The sequence below is a fragment of the Sinohyriopsis cumingii genome, chromosome 5 (genome assembly GCF_028554795.1).
Source record: "Sinohyriopsis cumingii isolate HCF-2022 chromosome 5, ASM2855479v2, whole genome shotgun sequence".
NCBI classification, from domain to species: domain Eukaryota; kingdom Metazoa; phylum Mollusca; class Bivalvia; order Unionida; family Unionidae; genus Sinohyriopsis; species Sinohyriopsis cumingii.
Window position 1 is genome coordinate 36,082,790 of NC_142965.1, and position 20,920 is coordinate 36,103,709.

The window sequence follows — 20,920 nt, forward strand, 5'->3', positions numbered from 1 at the left end:
CTGGTCAAAACTTAAATAAAGAGTCAGTCTGATATATATAAAACTCCAACAAAATCAATATGGTCGAGTGAAGAATGAGTCAGTGTGTAGTAGGCATGTGCAAGTAAGGTTTGGCACCAACTAATTTATATATGTGGAGGTGGTATGCACCTTAGATTTCCCATAAAACAGAATTTGTTTTTGGTCCCTATTAATGTTAGACATTTTTCAGAGATGCTGCCAGGATTTTATATATATGACGGAGCTCCCCCTTTTCACCAAATTAAGTGGAAACAGTGGAGGGGAGGAGGAGGAAACAGCTCTAATTCAGTATTTACATAACACTTCAATCTCCATCTTTCTTCCTGCTCCAGTGTGTTAGAGCTCTAATGATATCAAAATCTTTAAAAGATGTCTCCTCTAGTTGTATAAAAGCAAATTTTTAAGTAATTAGGTTTCTCCGAGAATACTTACCCATCACATTATGGTAGGAATATTAGCCTCCTACCTTGCAAATCCAGCCCTACTAAAAGACAAAAATTGTCTTATCCTGACAATGTTAAATAGACAAATGGCAGTAACTCTTGCCCATTACCTCCCCTTGTCCCCTTGATACCACTAGGTGTCATCAGTTTTTAGTTGAGCAAGAGACTAACGAGGATGTGTGCATGTCGAGGTGGTTGGGAGGGTGCAGTTTTCTTTAAAAGGACAGACTGGTTCATAACTTAATGAAATTTTTCTCTGAGACAAAGTTCACATGTGAAGAAACCCATCTGTTTTTTTTTTATATACGGGATCATATACAGTTGCTATAAATAGCGAATAAGGAGAGTACTCTGACACTATTCTCACACAGCAGTCAACTTTTCAAGAATATTCTCAGATTTATATCAGTAGAATTAGAGATGATAATAAAAATGACAAAAACGTTTTATTCCTTTATTTTTATTTTTTATTTATGTACCAAAAAGGTGTAATCCATATACAGTCTAACATAATGCACAATTTGGTGAAAAAAAGCATAATGATTACGCCAAAAGCTTAATGGCTGTCATGTATGTGGCACTGCCTGCTGGCTTGCTTTCAGCACAGAAGACGATCCGGCTATCACCGGTACTGGCCTGGCTGGACAGATAGATTTCTCAATGAAATCGGTCATAGAAAGTGCATTGTAGCTAACAATATGGTTGGATGGACAGACAGATCTGTCACTAAGATCCCCATAAATCATAGTTGGCTGGACAGATCTGATGAAAAGGTTCACATGTTGGAATGGCTGGATGCCAACAATGGTGCTGCTTTAATATGCATTAGATCCAATGGATCTGGTGTGAACAGTGTGTGGTCGCCCTAGATGTTGGTCATATATAAGGCGGCCTAGCAATCACCGGTACTAGCCACACCAAAGGCCTGGCTGAACAGACAGATTTCTCACTGAAATCTCCGGCATGATTATGATAAATGATTGACAGACGGATCTATCACAAAGATTCACATATGAACTATTTGGCTGGACCATTTCAAAGAAAATGCTGAGACAGCTGGACTGGTGATATCGGGACTGTCTGTAACAGTACGGCAGTATTAAGAGTTGGATCCAATGGATCTGGCATGAACCAACCCCATGCACCCTGAATTGCCATGCTTGGACATGCAGAGGGACTTATGCCTCATGGGCTGCTTAAAACTGGGAGTACTCCCCAATGAATCGGTATCGCCAACAATGAACCATAGCTGTCTTTCTTGATATATTCAGTCTTCAATGGCAAAAGGATGATTGCTTTGAACATGCATTTTATGTGTATAGTAAACATTTCTCCTGAAACAACGACACAAGAAGAGAAAACAAAACACAGATTAGCAAATTAGTATGTGACTAACTAGTGAATAGCATACATTGGCAAATCAGTAGATGACTAATTAGCTAAAATGGAAGCTCAGACTTCAAATGACTATGTATTATAGATGCTGTTTATCATAAACAGTGTATACACAGTATATACAAAACAAGAGTCATGGTAAACTTCCATGCTCTGAAGTTGCATATACATGTACATCATTTAAAATGACATTCTGCTGAAATGACACAAAAACATGTATCAAAGCAGAAGCCAGTAATGTACTGAAATTACTAAGTTGCTAAAACATTGTCATAACTAACAGAACATTGAAAGTGTTGTATCAGAAACCTATGGCCTGTTATGAACTTATGCACAATACTTATCTAATAGTTAAGCCATAACTCTATCCAAACAGCATGAAATATGAATAAACAAAATATAAATATCAAGCAGCTTTTCAGAATTTCACTATGAAGACCAAAGTCAAAGGTATGCTAACTCATAATAACCTTGCATAAGTTCAACATTAGCATCATGCGATGGTAGTGTTTAAAGATGCAGTCTGAAAGGTGACAAAATCAGTCAAAATTGGCAGAAATTGTAAAATAATGCATACAATCTGCAGCAGTAGATCAACAAATCTGCACAATAAAGCTAAAATGAACACTGGATGGGCCAAAAGGAATTTTTTTAAAAAAACGGCTGGATTGACAGAGGATAATTATATGATGTGTGCTCTGTACAGTTGTGAAGCTAAATAATGGTGACACCTGGTGGTATCAAGGGGATGGGCAAGAGTTACTGCCCTATGTCTATTTAATATAGACATGATAAGATGATTTTCATGAGGAAGCAGGCTAATATTCCTAACACAATGCGATTGGGGAATGTATTTAAAGGAGATGTGATTTGGATTTTTAACATAGCTTTAACAATTTTTCAGTCATATCACTACAATGTCTGCATTGTGGCAGTTTATAGTGATGTCTAGCACTGGGGCATCATGCTGCAGACATGTAGCATGATGTCCCACCCAGTCACATTATCCTGATACCAGGCTGACTAGTCCTAACACTAACCTCTTAATGCTGAGTGCCAAGCAAGGCAGCTGTTAGTACCATTTTTGTAAGTCTTTGGTATAAGTCGACCAGGGATCGAACCCATGACCTTTTTCATCCGAGGCAGATGCTCTAACCACTAGGCCACCGGAGCGGTATATTTGAAGTAGAGATTCTTATGTTAAGTGTTTAGGCTTGAACAAACAGTAACACAAGAAGGAGTGAAAACAACAAGCTTTGAAAAAATACAGAAATTTATTTCCTTTGAAAAATTCTGTAAGAATGAAAAAATTTGAACTTACGGTTTTAAAGAATCAGTTCCAAAACTAATCCAAGAATAATCCACGAATAAAATTTCTTAAGTCCTAATGGTAAAATGATCTAATGATTTCAAGTTCGAGTCCCAATGAAGAATCCAAGATGGAAGACGATGACGTATGCTGTAATCTGTAGTGTTGAAGTCTACAGTTCCTTGTAGAAACAAGAAATATCACTCCAGTTTTGGAAATCTGAATGAATTTTTATAAGAGATGTCTTTGTTCACGAATTTAACATAAGCATACATATTTTCCAGAAATAAAAGAATTAATCCTTTTGAATCCAAGTAATTTGAAATAACTCCAAACAGCACAACATACATCTTCCAGTGTAAAGAAAAAGCCCAACTACTGAGAATATCTCTCTAAAACAAAGGTTATATCATATTCTAAAATGCAAAAAGGGGGTCATGATATCGTGTTCCAGAACCTCGTCGAAATTGTTTACTTGTTAAAGATCACATACACCCAGTGTGGCCCTGATGAAAACCAATCATTTTACTTTAAGAAATAAAAGTTAAAAAATTGTTTACATCTTAAATCAGTAGTCCCATCATGACCTCAACAACAACCATACATTTTAAAATAAAAACAGAAACTTATTTACATGGTTGCTATTAATTTTGAATCAAGGTTAGGGTCTAGGTCAACACCTGGTGTTTACTAAAACGAACAGTTAAAGTCAAACTATTTTCTGGAAAAAGTATCATCTCCAGCGAATAAATTTACATTACAATAGCATGTAATGAAAAAAATAATTTTAAACTGACAAACAAACAATTAAATTGAAATAAATATATATTAAATCAGATATAATTAAATCAAATATACACAACAAGATTAATCTGTAGATTGATTCTGAGCTTAATCTGTTCCTTACCTGAGTATGAACATAGTTCTGTACTAAGAACCCCCCTTTCACAGTCTGCTGTGTGAATGGGCATATAAATGGCTAGCCAAGCCAGCTTGAAAAAGTTGGGAAACTGTTCTCTGTGGTTGTAAGGTACAAATTTCCACAAAATAAGATTTTTCACTAACATTAGCTCTGCCAAAGTTTCAATTTATCAAATCAGTGCTTTGCTGACTACTATACCAGATTTCTTATCTGTTCTATAATGCTGTAGTAGGGTTTTAAGTGCATCAATGCCAAAGTATCATTTTTTTCGAAAGATGTATTTTGATCAAATAAATAACTTTACTTTTTAATTTTGTTTTATATTCTTATTTATTCACTTTATCTTAATTCATATAGAAATATATAGTTTTGCAGCACAAGATCCCACAGGGATAAATTAGTTGAGAAAAGAAAACTGCACTCTGCTTTTAAATTGCATTAGGCTTGGTATTCTGCTCTTCTTCAGTTAACTGCTGAAAGTGGGGTTGACCTGCATGTTATTTCTGTCCATCCAGCACGTACACTGGACTCATATTCGACATTATTTTCAGGTTCAAAATCACTCATTGCCATCATCATTAATACTTTCCCACTCCAATAATCTGATAGTTCATAACTTTAAAAGTTACTGTCATTGTTATTATCATCAACCAGTATGCTGAATGAAATCATCATCTGAAGATGAACTACTCTGGGAATCAGCCATTTGGGGCTTTTAGATAGAATGTGTTTTAAACATGCATTTATAAACTAATTTAATGCAAGGTTCAAGCTACAACAAAATGTTTGTTCCAGAGCCCAATATGCCAATCAAGTTTAGTTCAATGATTCAAGTCAAGCCAAAGAACCCAGATGTGTTACTTACCTGAAAAAAGACATGTCATGACAAATGCTATGATACTTGTATCATGACAAAGACTATAAGGGTTATCAGTGAAAAATAAAAATTGTGTATTAGGAATAGTAAATTTTTACATGTGCAACTTTAAACTAATTTGCAGAAATTCTCATGTATCATTGCTCTCCTAGTGCACAAATTCACACAAATTTTGCACATTTGCACATTCAAGTGCCCTGGCAGCATCCCTGTTTTTTCATTAAATGACATATGAAATATATGCAGACAAAAGAAGGAAAACAAAGTAGAGAGTAGACATTTTTAACCCTTTACCTCATAGAGCATAGTTACAAAGTGCAGCACACTATAAACAGAACACCTGTTACCCAGTCGACCCCATATGCATAGGCCTGCCTGTGAACTATTAAACAATGTAGTGTATGTTCCGTTTGACAGCAATTTTAACCATTTTACATTTTTGGTACACATCCATTATATGTGGAAAAATTTAAGAGTAAAGTCCAATTGTTATAGCTGTGTAATTATTTATCACGGAAGAATTTTTTATGTGCTTTAAAATCTTGAGAGAACTCGTTCACTGTCATGTCAGTGAGGCCTCATGACCAACCGTAGATGCCATTTCTCATACTTGAAATTTACAAGTTTTTCGTCTGTGTCTACATCACTAAGTCATCTGAATTTGATAATTTATAAAAACTAATTGCTGCCTACATCAATATCAGAGCCTTTACCTGGTTATTGAATCTTTCATAGTTGTGATTCTAATCGTGAAAACTTCATTAAGTACTGAATGAAATCTGCAACCGCCATTTTGGAGAGTGGAGATTATGACCCAGTTACTTTAAATAGCAGATATCGACCAGTGCATAAACAGTGACCACATGATCTGATGTAATTGTCATTCGCAGAAATGAATGTAGTATCTAATAGGGGATTTTCCCTGAAGGTGGCGCTACGAAAACTGGCTTAAAATGGCTGATGTTTACAGCCGACGTCAAAAGGCGCTTCCATGCGATTTGAGTAGTGGCATTAAAAGGCGCTTCCATGCGAATGGTGTAGAGGCGTCCAAAGATGCTTGCATGAGGTAAAGGGTTAAGAGGAAATCTCCACCTCCCCCACTCCCTAACTTCTGTAATAAAATTGTTGGTGCCATATATTTTACTTTCTTCCTTTCAGCTGTAAAGAACAGAGTTAAATTTTAACCTTACATATGGTACTAATTAGGAAATTGGTACATAGTAACATATGGAGTGATGCACATTTTCAAGTTTTATCAGCTCTTGATATATAAATAATCCTCATCATTTCTTCCTTGTATGGAGAAAACAATATGAACTGTACCATCTGACAGAATAATTTAGGCCTGAACTTGCTTCATACTAAGATCCCATCTAGGGAGTCAGCTATCACATTCAACATTCTGTTTTTCCAATTCAAGACCACAAAAGAATGACCTTCACTGGCTTATTAAGATGTTTTACTCAGCTGCATAATGATGGAATTTAACATTAATATCTTTTGAAAAAATTCTGGATTCATTATTAACTAATCATACTTGTTTATGCTCTTTTTAAAGATTATTTGCTTTCACACTGATTCCTCCATTTTAAAGAATATAGTATTTACCCCATGAAAACCACAGGAGACAAGTTTTATTATTGATAGAATGCAGTATAATGAGGGAACACTACAGGCAGTGTACAGTGATTACAATAAATGTGGTGACCATGGCTGGATATTTATTCAGGAGTAAGGTCATGTGTTAATCTTTACAGATGTCAGAGTGGAAAAAACAACATGAATCATGCTGGTAATAATTTCTACCATCTTACTGCGAAGTTTACGATCTGAGATTAACTTCTCAGTTTTACAAAAAGATCATTATAGGAAACTTTTATCACAGCTGAATATTTAGAAAAGTCAAGTAAAGTTTTATACTTTTATATTTTATGATGATGTCTGGATTATCTGGATAAAATATCTAAGCAGATTATTTGTGTTACTTGGAGTTAAGCAAACATAAATTCATACAAGATCTACAGTCATCAAGGTATCACCTATCCCTAACATGTAAAACTTTAATCTGTATGAATGGTTAATCTGCAATTATGAACATCACACTTTAGTGGACATTTAATAAATTTCAGTGAGAAAGACAGCAGTGCTCATAAAGGTAATTTTCTAATGGTTAGAAAGATTGAGGTCAGTAATACAAGGAGAACTGTCAACTCCCTTACTATTAGTTTTCGTGCTGCCACTTCATCCCAGTCAACATTCTTGAACCATTTATGTCGCTTCACATCATCAGCCCCATTCTGCAAAAACAATCAAATGTACAAATTCTACTATTAAAAATGTTGTGTGATGCTTAGCTATGTCATGGATGCTCTGTCATATCTGAAACAAAAACCAAACATATCCATAAACACCAGAAAAAAATGTGACCTTCTTAAGGGTGTGAGATCTGGTTTTGAGTAAATGTTAAATGCACAAGGTTAACATTGACACTAACGGGAATAACACAAGATTTACAAGAAAAGTGACACTGATGTCAAGCCTATACTGTATATTTTATGTTTAAAGACATCACAATATTCTGTTGGTGTTCAATATAAACTTTGTGATATCAGTTACCTATCAAAAACAATTTTCTCCTTAAATATATATCATGAAAACACAAAACTCACTCATTATACTGCAATAGTTATTAGTCATAATTGCTGATGGTGTTATGTACCAAACCTCAGTACAGCAAGAATGAAACAAGAATTTGATGAATATAATTATGCATCTTAAGGGGGCTTAAAGGGTAAACAAAATGATGTCAAACATTTAGTAATAATTTTAATTTATGTCAATTAAATAATATGTCTTCCTTTGATGGTATCTGTGCATTTAATTGTCAAATAATAGTGTCCAAAGAAGGATGTAAAGATATATTAAGTTTCACCTTGCTTTCTCTAACCCATAATCATACATGTGATAGAACATTTTAAGTACAAGGGTTTAAATTTTGTAGCACATACAATGAGAATTTGTGTTATAATAAAGGTCAATATAATGAGGGAAAGCTATATAGGTTTAATAGATAATGGTGTTTCAAAAGCACTTAGCTTTTGATTTCAAGATGAACATAATTTATACAAAGTGTTCTGCTTAATTAGTAGTTTTGCCTGCCTGCAAACTCAGCTATGATCATAATGTAAGGTTCTGAGCAATATACTGGCCTTTGTCTGCATGCAGAGCCCACTCCCATGCTTCAATGATCAGGGCATTTATTTAGCTAGATAAAAATAAGTGAAAAAAGAAACTATATTCCAATCTAAAAAGGGTAGAATAAAAGAAAAGTGTATTGAAATAAAAGTCAAACCTTTAAGATCAAGGCTAAATCTAGCATGTGGTCAAACATAAAGAGACATGCACCCTGATGCCAGAGTGGTCAAACATACAAAGACATGCACACTGATGCCAGAGTGGTCAAACATACAGAGACATGCACCCTGATGCCAGAGTGATCAAACATACAGAGACATGCACCCTGATGTCAAAGTGATCAAACATACAGAGACATGCACCCTGATGTCAAAGTGATCAAACATACAGAGACATGCACTGTGAAACCAAAGTGATCAAACATAGAGACATGCACCCTGATGCCAAAGTGATCAAACATACAGAAACATGTACCATCATGCCAAAGTGATCAAACATACAGAGACATGCACCCTGATGTCAAAGTGATCAAACGTACAGAGACATGCACCCTGATGTCAAAGTGATCAAACATACAGAGACATGCACACTGATGCCAAAGTCACGCCTGTACGAAAACTTCTGCCCTGACTTTAACCAGATTCCAGGTGGAATTTCAAAGCGGATTTCGCTTAAAGCCTAGATTCCATTTATTATAAATTTTAGGTGGGTTCAGGGCGCATTCAGGGTGGAATACAGCCCGTAATATGCTAATTAGTCCGTCTATTACGGGCGGAATTTGTTTATTCTGCCTACTAGGCAGAATTAGTTTATTCCGCCTACTAGGTGGAATTTGTTTATTCTGTCTACTAGGTGGAGTCTGTTTATTCCGCTTAATTAGCCTAGATTCCCCTTATTATCACTTTTAGGCAGATTCAGGGTGGAATATAGCTCGAAATATGCAAATTACTGTTACTAGGCAGAATCTTTACTTCTGCCTAATTAGATGGAAATACCTGCAGAAACCCCATACAATAATGAAAATGTCAAGGCGGATTTCAGACAGGTTTTTTAAACAATTTCTGCCTAAACCATAAAAATTATACTTCAGATTTCTATTAAACTGCCTAATGATTTTTAGACATTATTGGGAATCAATGATAAATATTCACAGTAATATTTAAAATGGATCATAAATTTTATTTTGACAGACATTATCAAATAAGATTTAGGTTTTTCTTGTCCTAAGGGGCAATGCCATTTTCTTTCTTGCATACAAAATCTAATCCATGATGGCATCACTTAAGTATTTTTCATTTCACTTTAAAGTTTGGTGAGATTTCACACATATTTTGACCAAAACTTGCATTGAAATTATGTTGAGGTCTCACCCAAATTTCTCTGAAATATTTGTGAGGTTTCACAAAAAATTTGACTAAAACTTTTGTAAGATTTCACTAAAATTTTGATCATTATATAGTATTTTACTGAAGGTTTTTAGTGTTTCAGACATTTCAGTAGGTTTCAAAGAAATAATGGATATGAATTAAACAGGACTTTATTAACCAAGGTGATGTGTGCATGAAAACAATTATACAGATGTTGTAATTATATGACATCCAAGGCAAGAGAAATGGGGGTTAATAATAATAATAATAATAATGATAATGACTTTATTTAGAGAAGGTAATTCAATTAGTTACAGAACTAATCTACCCTGAGGCCTTCTATCTGTGATGTACAACATATACAGTATATACAACATGATATGAAGTATCTGACACTAAATAATGAAGTGGTTTTAAAAATCAAAGTATCAAGCCTGGAACATATGCACAGGCATCTGTGAACACATAAACATATATAAAATATAAAATATTAATCTGCATTGAAAAATTCAGCCATGAAAATAATGCAAAATTGCAGAAAAGCATCCATTTGAGACATTGATTATGAGAAGAAGAAAAGCTAGGAGCCTGCCTTATGTCACTTGTACTGTAGACTGGATTTTTGATTGCACAAACTATGATGCTGTTGTGGTCTCTTGAATTAGTCCTTGTTCCATAAGCAGCTGTGACAAACATTTATCATGATATAATTACTCTTACTTTACACTGAATTATAACACCTAGAATATTTTGATAATATACACAATAATGCCTCACGATATTGAAAGTAGATTCTAATTTTCAGCCAAGAAAATTTTGCAAAGATGTGACTATCTTTGATAGACATGGATATCTGGCAACAATTTCCACCAGTGATCTACATGTTGTCCCTCCTTAAATTCTGAAGTTAATCAGTTTGGAGTTGTATAACTTCAAAATCATCCTGATTCCTGGTTCAATTCCTTGTCCTATTTAGCACATTAGCCGCTACTGTAAAGCTCTTCATGGCACAAAAAGCAAAATGCTTGTCCTGATGTTCAGTTTTCATACAGATTGACCAATTATATTCTCATCGACTTTGCATTCAAGCTATTCTCATTGCCACACATTTTTCAATTGGTTATTCAATCTCATATCCCGCTCAAAAATTTGAATCGCCATGTTTAGCAAACATGCTCTTTCCCATCAGTTTCTGTTACGTGATGATTCATTGGGCAATTACAAAATTTTGACCAATCAGAAAGCTTTATACAACAATCCTCTGTTAAACAATAAATGGAACAAATACTTATTTGAAAGCTCGTTGCGGAATGGGACCGGATAGAGCATTATTTAAAAAATGTTTTGGAGACGATATTAAAAAATGGGTCCATATCGAGGAAATTCAGGTTAGGAGAAAAGCGAAATTCTGTTTTAAAATGGAAAACAAGATGAAAACTTGTTTGAGGGCAGTTAAATCCAATTGAAGTTAAACAAAAATACAACAACAACAACAAATTTGAAAAAGAAATTTAACAAGGAAAAATGTGGAAAGAAGTTATAAATTGTACCCAAAATAAACAATAAAATTACAGCTATTAGAAGCAGGAAATATAAATGCTGCTGAAAATCATTCAAATTGTACAAGAAACAATAAATGTTATTATATCTTATTTATATTTTTATTGAACTGTCAGTGATATTACAATCACAAAATATCACTACATTTTCAGTCATTTAACTTTACTGACACACAAAAGCCAAGCCCTAATTATGCCTTATTTAAATAAACTAAGTCCAGATTCCTCCTTTCATATAATAGATGCCAGTGACTAAGTTCCTAATTCCACCTAGATGGTGGGTGGAAAATCAACCAAGTCCAAAATTATGCCTAAAGATGTATTAATAGCAGGAATTTGACAAAAGTCCATGTTAGAGTTAGACAGACTCTAGATGGATTCATCTTTGACTTCTCAAATTTTCCATGTCCACCTTTGTATTAACCAGATTTTTAACATTTTAGGCAGATTCCACCTGGAGTCTGCTTAAGTTCCAGGTGGAATCTGCCTAATTATTTTGTATGGCAATCAAACATACAGAAACATGATTGCACCATGATGCCAAAGTGGTCAAACATACTGATACAAGTACACTGATGCCAATGTGATCCAACATACAGAGACATGCACCCTGATGCCAAAATGATCAAACATACAGAGACATGCACACTGATGATAAAGTGATCAAATATACAGAGACATGCACCCTGATGTCAAAGTGATCAAACATACAGAGACATGCACACTGATGCCAAAGTGACCATTATGTTCAGTATTTGCCAATGTAGGCTTGATAAGAAATTACACAAAAGACCAAGATAAAATGTCATAACTGACAATAATAATTAAGTCTTGCTATCTGATACTGCAGGAAAGGTCAAACAACTTCGCTACAAAAGAGTAAAAGCAATTCTAACTTTTTTGTTGTTGTGGCTTTTTATGTTACAGTAATACTTTGAAAGTTCTATCATATATAGACAGTAAAGTATTTTGCCCAAACACCACTGAAAGTTATATAATACAGAGACAGTAAAGTACCTTGCCCCAAGACACCACTGAAAGTTACATAATTACATAATATAGAGACAGTAAAGTAACTTGCCTAAAGACACAGCATTGAAAGTTATATAATATAGAGACAGTCAAGTACCTTGCTCAAAGACACACCATTGAAAGTTATATCGTATTGAAACAGTCAAGTACTTTGCCCAAAGACACACCATTGAAAGTTCTATAATGTAGAGACAGTAAAGTACCTTGCCCAAACACACACCATTACAGTACATAGTTCGCATGCTTTTCTAAATATAAATTTCCAGGTCTTTTTCAGGATTTTTTCAGGATGAAATTAATTTTTTCATGGTAACCAAATGACCTTTACTGAATGGAATTAAAGAATATTTTGGTTTATAAAACATGCATTTTCCTTATCTGAAGATGTTTCTCTTTCAAGACTCTCCAAAACATACATGTCAGAAAAGATGATCATGTAGAAAACCACAAAATGAGTCACATGAAACAATTTGACTATATTCCCATAAATTGGCATCTAAAGCCATTTCAATGTACCATATACAAATTCTAACTTTACTTTGCTGACCTGCATTATGTTGCTACATGGAAACAACATAATGAGCATAAATTATTTTGTTTCCTTTCAAACCTTTAATTCTAAAGAATTCTAGAGCAATATGTGTGCATGTTATACAAAGTAAACATTTCATATCACAGTATGAAAAAACCCCAATAAATGCAAAGTATTAGAATCTTATCTTGTAACAAAAAAAGTTTAACCCGGAAATTATGTGTGCCAATAAAATCTTAAACAAAATTTTTCAACCAATCTAAACTTAAGACGATTTGGTTACAAATTCCATCACATAAAGACATTTACAAAAAAGCTGATTTAAATTTTGACAAAAAACCTTCAAAATTATATATTGTTGTATAAACAAGGACTGAATTTTCTGTAAAATCAACTTGTCTTCTTGTAGTTCAATAAACCAGTCCCCAAACCTGTATTGATACACGGGCTCTTATTGTTTTGTAATATATAATAAAAGGGACGACAATTTCCATTTTCTCATGCATTCCATTTAAGATCTGAAACCAATGTTTCAAGCTACATGTCCTGTGTAATAGTTCTGCACCAAAGTTCTGCTCAGAGATTCAAAATTTTTCTAATCTGGGTTTCCACCGAATATTCCAACCCCATTTTTCACATTTGGACATTCTGGATGGAGTGTGGGTTCAGAGCAATTATGTATCAAAAATTTGGAATCTGCCACCACTGTAAGATAGCTTACCAGCGGGCCTAGCAAATTTAAACTAGATTATATCAACTTATACTGGCAAGAAATCGATAGGAAAATTATTTATTTTCTCAAAAATGTTAAGTATTATAATTGTTATGTCTTTAATCCGCTGACAGACTAGATGAAACTCAGCATAGATGAAACCTGACCTGGTATTCGCCATTTGCGTTAATAGTCACATGACTTCACCAATCTCAAACAATGACAACCGAAGTCCAATAGTCACATGATATTAACAACAAACTCCTTTTTAATGTTGCTGTACAAAATTTCAGTTATATTAAATTAAAGTCTGATATCTTTTGTAAAAACCAGAAAGAACATATAATTCTCAACATATTTATTTCGAGAACAACTACAAGAAACTTGGCCAGTCTGATTCATCAAGCAGAGTAGTCTGGTTCCCTGCTTCATTTGCTCCCTGCATGAGAGAGCACATGTCAACGTGGTAGTCACGTGATACAACAAAACTCTGAAGTTAGTCTCGGAATGAATATAAATTTTGTGCTCTTTCATTTTTGTATTTTTATTATAACCAATATTTTTTCTACAATATTTGAAAATGACAGTTCTGTGTGCTCGTTTGACATGCTATCAAAATCGCTAGACCCAGCTCAAGTTTCATCAACACATTAGTTTCATCGTCTGTCAGCTGATTAAGGACATAATGATTTTAATACTCTCGCAATTTCTGAGAAAATAAATAATTTTCATATCGATTTCATGCAGGTATAACTCGATTTAACAATGTTTAAGTTTGCTAGCCCTTCCTCTAAGCGGCTATGCTTTAATGCCACCATGTTGGCCTCTTGTGATGCTAGACTGGTTTTCATACCTTCCATAAAAAAGAATACGGATATCGAGCTATCTGTGAAACAAAAAGTCTACTAGATGAATTTAATCCACTTAGTTCTTGGATTGTCTCAACAAATATATTTATGGCAAGCACCCAATGATCCATACTGCAACCTTCTAAAATTCTGGTTAGAACTCGATAAATTTAACTCACGATCAGTTCAGTTACGACTCAATTACGTAATTGTTTCGGGCATCACTTTGTGAAGGAAATTTCCAGGTTTTTACTGACTTTCATCAATATTTGAAAAATTCAAGGACCTTTCACGGTCAGGAAAAAAATTATTTCTCTCGACTTTTTCCCGATAGCGTGGGAACCCTGTACAGTAGCACTTTGAAAGTACAGCAGCACTTTGAAAGTTATATCGAGAAAGTAAAGTACCTTGCCCAAACACACACCATTAAATGCTCAAACACACACCACTGAAAGTTATATCATATAGAAACAGTAAAGTACCTTGCCCAAACACCATTGACAGTTATATAATATAGAGACAGTACCTTGCTCAAACACACACCATTGAAAGCCCAAACACACACCACTGAAAGTTATATAGTATAGAGACAGTAAAGTACCTTGCCCAAACACACACCATTGAAAGCCCAAACACACACCAATGAAAGTTATATTGTATAGAAACAGTAAAGTACCTTGCCCAAAGACAAACCATTGAAAGTTTTATCAAACACAGACAGTAAAGTACTTTGCCCAAAGACACACCATTGAAAGTTGTATCATACTGAGACAGTAAATTACTTTGCCCAAAGACACACCATTGAAATTTGTGTCATACGGAGTCAGTAAAGTACCTTGCCCAAAGACACACCATTGAAAGTTGTATCATACAGAGACAGTAAAGTACTTTGCCCAAACACACACCATTGAAAGCCCAAACACACACCAATGAAAGTTACATTGTATAGAAACAGTAAAGTACCTTGCCTAAAGACACACCATTGAAAGTTGTATCATACAGAGACAGTAAAGTCCTTGTCTAAAGACAACCCATTGACAGTTGTATCATACAGAGACAGTAAAGTACCTTGCCCAAAGACACACCACTGAAAGTTGTATCATACAGAGACAGTAAAGTACCTTGCACAAGGAGACACCATTGAAAGTTGCATCGTATGGAGACAGTAAAGAACCTTGCCCAAAGACAAACCATTGAAAGTTGTATCACACAGAGACAGTAAAGTACCTTGGTTAAAGACACACCATAGAAGCCTGTTTGGGCTGAACCAATGGTGACGGAAGAAAAACTCTGCCCTTCTGATCATGAACTGAATGTGTTAATCACTCAGCCACCACAACTCCTAATTTGAGTCCAATGCATTAACCACTAAGCCACAACACCTTACTTGAATCTTTTGCATTAACCACTAAGCCACCACAAACTGTAATTTAAGCTGAATGCATTAACCATTAAGCCACAACTCTTTACTGGAATCCAAAGTGTTCACCACTGAGACACCACAACTCCTAATTTCAATCCAAAGTATTTATCTTATTTATTTCTAAATTTTGCATCTCACAAGAAACATGTAGACTGCAGGCAGCACCTAATCAGAACAAAATGTCTGCCTCTACTTATAAAAACAAAACTCTTAAGTACCCAAGGTATCACCCCTTTGCCTTCATTTCTCTGCCAAATCTGATTTAAAAACATTTAACACAGAACTTTAATGTTGACAATAATGGTGACACCATTGTTGCCAGAAAGATGATACCAAAAATCATTTGTTTCAATTTAATTTCATTTAGTTATACATTAACATGGTCCTTGTAACTTCACACAAGTACAGACATGGATACTATGTTCCTTGTGACTGCACACAAGTACATGCATGGATAACATGCTCCTTGTGATGGCACACAAGTACAGGCATGGATAACATGCTCCTCGTTATGGCACACAAGCACAGGTATTGATAACATGCTCCTTGTTATGGCACACAAGTACAGGCATGGATAACATGCTCCTTGTTATGGCACACAAGTACAGGCATGGATAACATGCTCCTTGTTATGGCACACAAGTACAGGCATTGATAACATGCTCCTTGTTATGGCACACAAGTACAGGCATGGATAACATGCTCCTTGTAACTGCACACAAGTACAGGTATGGATAACATGCTCCTTGTGACTGCACACAAATACAGGTATGGATAACATGCTCCTTGTGACTGCACACAACTACAGGCATGGATAACATGCTCCTTGTGATGGCACACAAATACAGGCATGGATAACATTCTCCTTGTGACTACACACACATACAGGCATGGATAACATGCTCACTGTTATGGCACACAAGTACAGGCATGGATAGCATGCTCCTTGTTATGGCACACAGTACAAGTATGGATAACATGATCCTTGTTATGGCACACAACTATAGGCATGGATAACATGCTCCTTGTGACTTCACACAAGTACAGGCATGAATAACATGCTCCTTGTTATGGCACACAAGTACAGGCATAGATAGCATGCTCCTTGTAACTGCACACAAGTACAGGTATGGATAACATGATCCTTGTTATGGCACACAAGTACAGGCATGGATAACATGGCCCTTGTAACTGCACACAAGTACACTCATGGATAACATGTTCCTTGTTATGGCACACAAGTACAGGCATGGATAACATGCTCCTTGTGACTTCACACAAGTACAGGAATCAATAAAATTATATGTTTACAATTTAAAAATGACAAAAGAATATTACTGCTGAATTATAGAACATAACTTACTCACAAGTCATAAAAATATGACTACTGTTGTCAAATGGCACATTCAAAAATGTTGCAGTGAAACCTCTCAAGACAAAATCCATCAGGAACAAATTACTTTTTTGTTGTTACAGGGTTTAGGGTTAACTGAGGTTCACCATTTTCACTTAAGAAGGTGATATGATCATGTGTCCTCTAACATAACAGCATGCTGGCATGTTTTGACAATCTATCAATTGTACACATAGTTACCAGTAATTTTCATTGGTATCTGTCACTATGCTATGATTGATTTTCCTCTGTGTGGATTATTTCAAGACATAGCTTTCTCTTATCACATTTCCCTAATATGGGTTTTTTGGTTTGATGAGTAAAATTTTATTGAAATTAAAAATGGAAAATTGGGACCTGAGACATGATTCAGTTTTAAAAGAATTTTGCACTACTGAGGTTTTGGTCCAGAGAGGTTTCATTGTATATGAAAAGAAGTACTTCGCACAATAATGTAATAATGGGCCACTAGTGGTATTATTATAAAAGCCATGTCTCAGTTTTGACATTCCTATTTAACATCAGTTTCTCTTTACTTACCTTCATATTGCCTAGTCGTTTTGTTCTGTCCTGGACAAGGAGTTTTTTGATGATATCTCTGAAAAGAATTTTTTTTAAAAACATTGTTACTGTCTTCATCAGAAACAAAATTTCAGAAATCTTATGCCTGAACATGTAACACTCTACTCATAATCAAAGTTTCACACAAACCTTTCATGCCAATGTCTTTCATGCAAAACACCTAATGACAAAGTGTGTAGAATCCTGAGATTTAAAGTCAATGTCTTTCATGCAAAACACCTAATGACAAAGTGTGTAGAATCCTGAGATTTAAAGTCAATGTCTTTCATGCAAAACACCTAATGACAAAGTGTGTAGAATCCTGACATTTCAAGTCAATGTCTTTCATCCAAAACACATAATGACTTTTAAGATACAGACTACTCATTTCAAAGTCATACCATCCACCTAAGAGTTTCTTGAAATCAACGTAATTTAAAAAATGCACTTTTTAATGATTTTTTTTGTAGTGGGTGGCTGGAAGGTTGTACACCATGTACAAAAAATGGTTATATATCTGATTTTATCTTTATTCTATTTTTAGTCTATCTAAGCATGAAATCTTATTATTTGAACCTCCACCCCCAAAGAGTTCTTTTCCAAATATATGTTATGACTCTAATGCCGCTTTATGGTTCAAGGAGAAAAAAGACAAAACACTTGCATTTTTAAATATCTACAAACAATACTGCTACATTACTAAAACTCCTTGCCATTAAATGATTATTCTGTACAGGTTATTAACACATTAACCCCTGGAAGTTTTTGTCATTTTTGTCTGAAATTCGACTAGGGAACACATTTTGAAAGCTATTTCTGAATACATCCAAAAACACCAACTTCCAGGTGATCTTCCAATAACAAACTGCCTAGTTGTGTTAGAAACATCGTTTTTAATTGGCTATTTGGCTTGCGCATGAGCAGAAGGGTAAAAGTTGGAGTTTTTTGCTTAACGGATCCATTATTTTTTTTATCGAGACCACTCTTTATTCCAAATGCCCATCTTATCCTACTTTTTGCAAAGGTTCATCTGTCTGTTTGCAGTTCATACTGGTTTGCCTTAGATCTGAGACCAAAAAGTATAAAATCCAGACACAAAATTGAATTCCAACCATGGTCATATGTTGGGTAGAAAAAAATCAGGTCCAAAAAAATGAGGTTTTTCTCTCCGTATTTTGTAGTGCAACTAGAAATTCCAGATTATTTGGTATCATTGTAGAGCTACATCCATCTAACTTTCTATAATACCACCCACTTTAGTGTATCATACATGACCTTGACGCTACAGAGCTCGGCAGTAGGCTACTACCTCCTGCCAATTAAACTCGTCACCAGAGGTTAATGTGTTAAACAATTATGCATTAGTCCCTCACAGTAAAGTCCCTTGGCATTCTGTAGATCTCAAACTAAAGCCCTCAGTATACAGTAGTCCCTCATTATAATGGTCTTCTGAATACAGTAGTCCCTCACAGTAAAATGCCTCAGTATATAGTAGTCCATCACAGTAAAATGCCTCAGTATATAGTAGTCCATCACAGTAAAGCCCCTCAGTATGCATTAATCACTCATAGAAAAGCCCCTCTGAATAAAGTAGTCTCTCACATTAAAGCCACTCAGTATACAATAGTTTCTCACATTAAGGCCACTCAGTATACAGTAGTATCTCATATTAAAGCCTCCCAGTATACAGTCTTCCCTCACATTAAAGCCCCTCGGTACACATTAGTTTCTCATACTAAAGTCCATTGTTATGTATATTTGATTTAATTTATATCTGATTTAATTGAATTTTATGTTTGCTAGTTTTAATATTTTTTACATGTTATTGTAATGCAACTTTATTTACTGGATTTGACATTTTCCAGAAATTCAGCTTGACCTGACTTTTTTTTTTGTAAACACCTAATAATAGAAACTTTGTATTTAATGTTGACATAGTTTCTGACCTTGATTCAGAATCAGTAAGAGCAGAAGTCAACAACTTGTTTATATCTTTTTTATATTCATTCCCAGAGTATATATCATTGGTTTTAGTCAAGGCCATACTGGGAGTATGTGATGTTAGGCATGTAAAAAGTTTCTATGTTGTTATAGAAACATGATCACATGATCCTTATACGGGAATCTGTTTTGCATCTTAAATTAGTGTATAACTGTTTTCTATAGAGAATTTGTGTAGTCAGGCTTTAAACCATTGACACTTAAAGGTGTTTTGTTGTGACCAGTCTGAGTTTAATTTCAAATTATTTGGATTCCAAGAGAGTATTTCCCCCTGGAAATACTTGTGCCCTAAATTATTTCCTGAACACGGACAGTGTTAGAAATTTACATAGCATTCAAAAACTGGAATATTATTTTCTGTGATTCAACAAAGAACTGTTGACACATCAGTATGACGCTTACCACAACATACGTCATTGCCTTCCATTCTGGATTTCATCGGGATTCAAACTCAGTTTTGCACGGATATTTTATTACTAGGACTTCTATTTTATAATTCTCGGATTATTCTTGGATTATTTTTGGATTTGATTCGTAGAACCATAAATTCTTTTTCTCATTTTTACGTTGTTTTTCTAGGGAAATAAATTATTTGTTAAATTTTACAAAGATTGTTGTCTTCACTCTTTTCTTATGTTAATTAAGAGCCTAAACATAACACAATCAGTATACAATAATCTCAGCATGCTTTAGCCTCTCATAGTAAAGTCCCTCAGTATACAGTAGTCCCTCAGAGCAATGCCCCTCAGTATATTAGTCCTTCATAGTAAAGCTGCTCAGTATACGGTAGTCCCTCCTAGCAAAGTCCCTCAGTTTATAATAGTCCCTCATATTAAAGCCATCTATATATAGCAATCCACATTTTAAAGGCCCTTTCAATACAGTAGTCACTCACAGTAAAGTTCTCAGTATGCAGTGTTCCCTCACAGTAAAGCTCCTCAGTATACATTAATTCCTCACATTCAAGACCTCAGTATACATTAGTCCCTCAGAGTAAAGCCTCTGAATATAGTAGTCCCTCACATTAAGCCCCTCAGTATACAGTAGTCTCTCACACTAAAGTCCCTCACCATACAATAATTTCTCACACTAAAGTCCCTCATCATACAATAATTTCTCACATTAAAGAACCTCAGTATACAGTAGTTCCACATAGTAAAGTTCTTCAGTATATTGTAGTCCCTCACATTAAAACCCCTCAGTATACTTCTGCCTCTCTTAACATGGGCGTATTAATTTATCTTATTCCATTTTGGTTACATCTTGTTAGATAACTGCTAGTAAATTTTAGTCCATACAAGGTGAAAAGATGTATGTATGTATGCATGTA

General features: G+C 34.8%; 1 protein-coding gene across 2 annotated transcripts in view; it reads right to left on the reverse strand.

Annotated features, from left to right (window-relative positions):
• LOC149798940 (cAMP-dependent protein kinase catalytic subunit 3-like) overlaps positions 1-20,920 on the reverse strand; it is a 155,543-nt gene that overhangs the window by 25,819 nt on the left and 108,804 nt on the right. For both annotated transcript variants that reach the window (XM_089957855.1, XM_089957856.1), the window contains exons 6-7: positions 17,569-17,626; positions 7,187-7,264 (exon numbers count right to left, since the gene is read on the reverse strand). In XM_089957855.1, the coding sequence (XP_089813981.1) occupies positions 7,187-7,264; positions 17,569-17,626 (136 nt within the window). The remainder of the gene's footprint in view (positions 1-7,186; positions 7,265-17,568; positions 17,627-20,920) is intronic.